This window comes from Acomys minous (assembly GCF_964271855.1).
Source record: "Acomys minous genome assembly, chromosome: 8".
NCBI lineage: Eukaryota > Metazoa > Chordata > Mammalia > Rodentia > Muridae > Acomys > Acomys minous.
Window position 1 is genome coordinate 79368635 of NC_140489.1, and position 7643 is coordinate 79376277.

The 7643-nt window shown below is 44.4% G+C and overlaps 1 protein-coding gene across 2 annotated transcripts; it reads right to left on the minus strand.

Annotated features, from left to right (window-relative positions):
- Positions 1-543: 543 nt before the first annotated feature.
- EFCAB10 (EF-hand calcium binding domain 10) lies at positions 544-6846 on the minus strand (the record flags this gene model as incomplete). 2 transcript variants are annotated; one of them, XM_084791551.1, is made up of 4 exons in its annotated part: positions 6677-6846; positions 3763-3927; positions 3568-3655; positions 544-620 (listed from the first exon to the last, which is right to left on the minus strand). In XM_084791551.1, the coding sequence occupies exons 1-4, from the start codon at positions 6804-6806 to the stop codon at positions 584-586; spliced, it is 420 nt and encodes a 139-aa protein (XP_084647677.1). In that variant the 5' UTR covers positions 6807-6846. The 2 variants fall into 2 exon arrangements, with proteins under 2 accessions (XP_084647677.1, XP_084647678.1); XM_084791552.1 differs by lacking the exon at positions 544-620 and having other exon boundaries at positions 3564-3655; positions 6677-6845.
- Positions 6847-7643: the final 797 nt, after the last annotated feature.

A 7643-nucleotide genomic window follows, 5' to 3' on the forward strand; every position in this document is an offset into this window, starting at 1 on the left:
CTCAGAGAAAGCTGTTCACCCACACTCACATCAACCGGGATCCTGACTAACCCACCTTCTCTGGTCCCTCCACTCCAGCCTGGTGCGCGCAGTGCCTGGATACCCCAAAGAAAAAAGCAGACCAGGGATGGCACATAGATAGTCATGGCTGTGTAGACTCTCCAAAGGTCATTGTCATCCTATGGATGATGTACTAGAGGATCCCACACACACACACACACCTTCCTTTCTTATTTTCCTAAACAGTGTAAAAGAAGCCTGCGTTATTGTGAATTTGAACATCGCTTCTGCATTACTCCTGAAAGATGCCCTTCAGTCAGCTTCTGAGCACCTTCCAGCCACAACAGCCTTAAATGGAGTTGGAATTTACAAACTGGCTCAGCAAGATTCTGAGATTATGCTTAGTTTGAGGGCAAATTGGCCTAACACTGGAAAATGGTGTGCCTTTGGGCTGGGGGGGGGGGGGAAGGTTGTTTAACAAAGACCACAATTGGACTGAAATTGTCTGTTAAGATTCTGAATTAATGAAACGGGACAAATGAAAACTTGGTAGAGTCATTTATTATCTTGAGTTAAGATGTCACTAAAACGATGCCCATATTTTCTCCATCCTCCTGTTCCTAAGAAAACAAAAAAACAGTAAACTCAGCTGTGGGAAACAGAGTAATCGCATTACAAATCAGAATGCGGATTTCTGAAGACAGTGGGAGCACAAAGGTCAGCCGTACCTGACCTCTACTGTGCTAAGCAGCCAAGCTGCTGTAGAAATACTTACTCACATATGCATATTGAGAATTGAGGTTCCTGTATCCAGTCTGGGAACTCGCGATGTTTATTTAAGAAATACACTGTGAGCTGGGAATGGTGGAAAGCATCTATAATCCTAGCATTCTGAAGACTGAGGCAGAAGGTTCAAGACTTGCCTGGGCAACATAGCGAGATCCTGTCTTAAAACCCAGCCCCCACTGCCATGAGATGGTGGTTAAGCTATGTTTGTTCTTAATATTCTATTTCCATATCCTTCCATGTAAACTATTTCTTAGCTGTATTTGTGCACACACTCCTGTGCAGGTGTGTTTATTTATGCATATCTAGAGCATACATGTGTGTGCCTGTGGAGGTCAGAGGTCAACCTTGGGTACTGTTCCTTAAGATGTCCAACTTGTTTTGGAGATAGGGTCTTCCACTAGGACTTTGGGGAAGTCCAAGCATCTCTTCTGTCTCTGCCTCACCTAGACAGGTAGTGCAAGTGTATACCACCATGTCAGATTTTTGTTTACATGGGTTCTAGGGAGCAAACTCTATGCTTGCATGCCAACGGCAAGTTCTTTGTCACTAAACAACTGCCCAGTTCCTAGTCCCATTTCTGTGACAATGGCAAACCTTTTTCTCTGGCTGAAACATTTCAGAGGCCAGATGCTGCTCTAATCATTTGCTTGAGGTGATGGTTATGTAGCTGGGGAAATAAAAATTCTCTGTGTATGTGTGTCCAGCTGTGGACGTGAGTATGTGTAAGTGGAGTCCAGAGGTCAATGGTGGGTGCCCTCCTCGGTTGCTCTCCACCTTACTTTTTGAGACAAGGTCTCAATGAACCTGGAGAGCCCTGACTTAACTAGACTGGCTGGCCAGTGAGCTGTGGAGACCCATCTGCTTTTCCTAGGAACATGTGCCACTGTCATGGGAACCCAGAATTTGAAATTGGGTCCTTATAATTGTGCAACACGCCCCTTTGCCAGATGAGCCTTCACCATGATCTGAGACAAAAAAAAAATATTGAGCTTTCTTTTTCCTTGTAACATATTTCCTTACTCCTGGGCCATGTGGAGTAAGAAGTTCTGCATGTGTGGTACTAGAGATCAGCACTTGCTCATAAAAGGCAAGTGCCTCACCCACATCCCCAGTCCAAGCAATGATCCCTTGATTAATAACTCCTCAGAGAGTAAAGCTTTTACACAAATTGAACTTAATTAGCTGGAAGATTTCTACACCTATAAAATTTTATTCTAGTTTTTTTTTTTTCTGACATGGCAATTATTTAGCACTCTCACTGCTGTAATATCTCCATCTACAGTTGCCAAGCAAAGGGCTAGAGACGTGGCTCAGCTGGTTAAGAGGCTGCTCTTCCAGAGGACCTGGGTTCAATGCCCAGCACACACATGGTGGCTCGCAACAGGCTGGAATTCCAGTCCTATGGGATCCACCTGCCTCTTCTGTCCTCTGTGGGCACTGCCTGCATGTGGTGCATAGCCGACTCAGGTGAACACTCATACACATAAAACAAAAAAACTAAAAAAAAAAACCAAACTGTCAAGCATGCTCATAGCCTACATTGTTGATGTTTACTTTACAGAATGGAATTTTGAGAGACTACTTTAAGATACACTCTATTCTCTCTCTCTCTCTCTCTCTCTCTCTCTCTCTCTCTCTCTCTCTCTCTCTCTCTGTGTGTGTGTGTGTGTGTGTGTGTGTGTGTGTGTGTGTGTGTGCGATTTGCTTTTATAGCTCAGGCTGGCACTGAATTCATGACCCTCCTGCCACTGCCACTGCCCACATACTGGGCTTCCAAGTATGCATCAGCATGCCTGCTACTATCTACTTACAGTCACATCAACCTGTCATTATGAGTGTGTGTACCTGTATGATGTGTGTGGGTGAGTGTCACCACGTAGTGGACATCAGAGGACAGCTATGCATCATCAGTTCTCCCTTTCCACATTTTTTGTGAGTCCCAAGGATCACACTCTGGCTGCACAGGAAGCGCTTTCACCCACTGAGCCTCCTCACCTGCCCTCCTCCCTCCCCTACTGTATACAAAGATGTTCTACTGCTGTGTGGAGCTGAGAGCTTTAGTAATTCTAAAAGGCTGGGCCACCTCACCTCATGTGTGAGAATCCATAAGGTTTCCTCTTTTTAATGTTAGACAAGGTCTTTCTACATAGCCCTGCCTGTGCTAGGACTCACTATATAGATTAGGCTGTCACCAGACTCACAAAGATCTGCCTTTTTCTCCTGAGTGCTGGGATTAAAGGTGCGATGAGGTTTTCTAAATAGAAAAGAATGTAGCTGCCTCTAAAACTTTCTCTCTAGTTCTATCATTGCCCATCTCCTTTCCCCCTCCCCTCCCCCGTCCCCTCCCCCCTCCCCCACACCTCCCCCCTTGTGAGCTTTTTTTGCCTTCACTTCCTAATTGCTGAAAGTTAAAAGGATTGAAATATTTCACTCAAAAGATAGTGGGGGTGTGGAGAGATGGCTCAGTGGGCAAAGCACTTGCTGTGCAAGTGTGAGAACCTGGGTTTGAATCCCCAGAAGCCATGTAAGGTTAATGTTATAGAGTAAACTTGGTGCTTCCTGGAATCTCACGAGCTGGCTAGCCTCGGGTACACATTGCAGTGTCAAACTACAAAGAGACAATGTGGGACGTGAAAACTGATGCTTGAGGTTTCCCTGGCCTCCACATGTGTGCCATGGCACGCACACACCCATACACAAAACGGCAGTAGTCCTCATGTGCAATGGTATTAATACTTTAAAAATTACACCGTATTATTAAAGTATCTAAAAACTTACACTTCATCCCTGAATTTTTCCAAAGTTATTATATGTCCATCGTCATTCAAAACTTCATCTTCAGTACACAGACCCAAGTTTTTTAGGGCTGCAAAAGTGAGAAGGAGAAAAAAAATGAAAAATTTCAAAATACAATTTTTTTTTAGGTAGAGAAGGTGACAAAGTCTCCTTACTTAGTTTGTAGGCCACACTGACCTTCTTTATACTGCACAAATGATATGCAGCCTCTGCCCGAGGTGTCCATCATCTCAAACATTGCCAGGATATTAGAGTGGTCCATAAAGAAAGGAAACGGTACACCTGTTAACTTTGCGATTCTCAGCCGTTCCAAAAGAGAGATTAAATACTCTCTCGGTTTCTCTGCAAATAAATAGTCGAGACTCATTCTTATATAAAATTAAACTGTGTCACAAGTAGAAATAGTCACTTAAGAATTACCAGATGCCTATGTCCGAGGTACTGTGCCAGATGCTTGGGGTGCACTCGTTGCTTCTGTGAAATTTACAGTGCAACGGAGAGCACTAAGGAACTGAGCAGAGATGTGCTCAGCCGCAGAGGACTGTCACAGTCCAGACTGGACCTAGGCGTTTTTGGATTTTTTGTTTTTTGTTTTTTGGGTTTTTTTGTTTGTTTTTTTAAGGCTTCCCAGATCTAATTTGCAGATAGGGATAGAAATTACAAAGAGAGGGATGGCATGACACAGGGAAGAAGGTGACCAGTTAAAAAACAGATAACAGAAACAGAGTCTGAGTCAAATGCAGCCTTCTGGTGAGGCAGCATGTTTATTTCTAACAGAGAAGCTATGCACTGGACCAACTGGCTCTTCTATTGAAATGATTTTTAAAATGAAAATTCTAGTAGCCCTCTGCGGTGGTACCCACTTGGAATCCCAGCACTGGGGAGACAGAGGAAGGCAGATCTCTGTGAGTTTGAGGCCAGCCTGGTCTACAAAGTGAGCCCGGGATAGCCAAAGCTTACACAGAGAAACCCTGTCTCAAAGAACCAAAAAAGAAAAATCTAATATGCTTTCAAAAAAATAATGGGACAGTCATGGCACAAGTCAGACATAAGATGGTGAGGCCTGGATGGCAAACGCTACTGTCTCTGCATTTTAGTCTTTGAATATTAGGTGTCATGCCTACCTTTGCTAAACATCATTTTTAAGTTATTGGTGAGAATTAATTTGTTATGGATATTGGGCCTGAGGAGCTGACTCAGCATTTAATAGCACCTGTTCTTGCAAAGGTTCTGAGTTCCGTTCCCAATGCTCACCTCAAGTGGCTCACAACAGCCTGCAACTCCAGCTCCAGGGCATCTGGTGCCCTCATATGACCTCGTTAGGCACCTTCACACATATGTCATATACTTAAGACAGACGTATACATAAATAAAAGTAAAAACCAACCTAAAGAAAAAGATAACGATCCCATTGCCAACTTCAACTGCTAGAATTTGTGACCAATCTTATTTCACCATGGTGTCATTTACTTGCTCTCCTCTCCGTATGTATGTACATACGTGTGTGTGTGTGTGTGTGTGTGTGTGTGTGTATGTGTGTACTTGTATGTACTTATTTGTTTTTTCAAGACAGAGTTTCTCCATGTCTCCTTGGCTGTCTGGCAACTCAGTCTGTAGACCAGGCTGGCCTCTTGAACTCAGAGCTCTGTCTGCCTCTGCCTTTCAAATGCTGGGAGTAAAGGTGTGTGCCACCCTTGAGGCCTGGCTTCTCTCTGTATATACTAAGAAAAACATGATCCTTTTGATTGACAAATACTTGAAGTGGGCATCTCCGTTGTAGTTGCTCTTTTGTCGCTATGCTGAAATACTCTGACGAAGGGAATTTAACACAGTTCCAAATTAAAATCCACAAAGAGCAGGAAGCCAAGAGGTGGTTGCTTTTTCTCAGCTCACTTTCTCTTTTTGCGTCCCAGATCCTACTCTTGGGAATGGTGCCCCCTGGTGGACAGCTTTTCCCATCCCCATTAGCCTAATCAACATAGTCCCTACAGGCAAGCCCCAGATGATTCTAGCCCTCATTAAGTTGACAATGAAGAAGGGAGGAAAAAAACCAAAGGAAATGTAGTCAAAGCATAGTATATATGTATATTAGCTGTAGACATTTTTCTAAAAATAGCACAGACAGTTCTGAACATTGGCTGTAGTACATTCTGTTTGAAGTTTAGTTGTAAAGAGAGTTAGGTCAGTGGTTAAGAGCACGTGTTCTTGCAGAGAGGATCTGGTTCAGGTCCTCAAATGTTTAACCACGGGTAACTCCAGTCCAGGGGATCTGACATTCTCTTCTGACCTTCCCCCAGCACCAGGCATGCCCACGACGCACAATCACATCTGCAGGCAAAACACCTATAAGCGTTTAAATAAATACATTTTAAAAATAAAATATTTCAAAAGACTTTTCTCATCCCCAAGGTAGTCATGTTTTGTTGTTATTGTTTATTTGTCTTTTATTTTGTTTTGTTTCTTTTTTTCCAAGTTGGATTGGTATTTCTGTTTCTTTCCACAGAAGTAAAGGGACATTTTTGGGTTTTGGAGAGTCATGAAGGCCGGCAGGCTCACGTCACCCTGAGAGGATGCAATGCCGTTTTCATCGCAACATAACGTCTTATGGTACACCAATAAGAATTATGAAATAACCCAAATTTTAAAGGAGTCTAATGTATAAAAATGCCCGGAAAAACTGGCTACGAGGAGGATCCTGGCAGCTCATGCTAGCAATTGTTTAGCTTCCTTAATAAATTAGAGAGTGCTTGGAACTGAAGAGATCTGTTGCTCTTCCAGCCAAAGCTGATTTAGGTGGATTCATGTCTATCCCTCTGTCCCGTCTTGTCCCCATTAGATCCGCACTACCGTCTCCATTTTCCTGTGGAAGGGACCTGGCCTAAGCATTCATAAATAAGGGGACCTGGAGCTGGGTTGTCCCCAGACTCTGGCACCCGCAGACTCTGTCAACCTCCTGCCGCTAGGTATGGCACCAAGAGGCCATTTGTCCTGTTTGACTCCGAGTTGTGGGGCCGGGGGAGCAAAGCGGCGGGTTGGGGACCCTTTGCTTAGGGTGAGGTAGACAGAATGCCAATGGAAGCAAAATCCTTACTTGGTCGGACAAAGAGGAGGGAGCTAGTAAGTTGGTTCAGTAACTCCATGATCCGATGTTTTTCTAAATACTCCTTGGCCTGAAGCTCCCGGCTTTGCGCCACGTTCATGTTGGGGCCTTGCTGAGCCATTGCTAAGCGACCAGACAGCGTCTGGGCGGCTCGACTCCGCCCCCTTCGCGATCAGTCATGTGACGCACCTCGCACCTTCCTCCCTATCCCCACCCACTTCCTCCTCCTTTCTCCTAGGTATCACCCGTACCTTCCCACTCCAGAACAATACCCTTCCAGGGTGGGGCAGAAGCGTGGGTGTGGCAAGCAGTCTGCAACGACACACCCACTGTGGTGCCGGTGTCAACCCTTTCCACAACTGAGGCCGGGTTTGTTTGGTATGGGTCCCTGCTTCTTGAACCTGTTTGTCTCAGGATGAGACTTTAAGTGCAAGAACTCGGGATTCGTCCTAAATAGCATTTTCCGGGTGAGCGGCCCGCAGCGATGCAGGTCTCCGTTTATGGATCCTAAGCTTGGGGTGTTTTCTGCTCAACTACACCAGGGTTGCTTCAACTTTTTCTAGTTTAAACAGTTTTCCTGTGCGAACCTGGTGTATAGGTATATAAGATAGATATATAAATCCAACAAATACTGTTAGAAAGAAATTTAATTTTAAAACAGTTCTTTGAAGTCAGGTGTAGTGGTGCACGCTTGTATACCCAACACTTGCAGGTGGAGGATTAGGGGTTCAGTGTCATCCTTGGCTACCCAGAGAGGTCAAGGCCAGCCTGGGATACGTGGCCCTGCCTCAGAAAACCAAAGCAAATTACACAAAAACAAAACATTTTACTGTTCATTAACAATGAAAGCAGATTTGTGTACCGATGTACATGAATTAAATGCCAGCCGAATACTTGACACAGCAAGACACAGAGCATCTTCTGTGTTTTTTCAGAGTTGACTGTTTTGATTTTATAA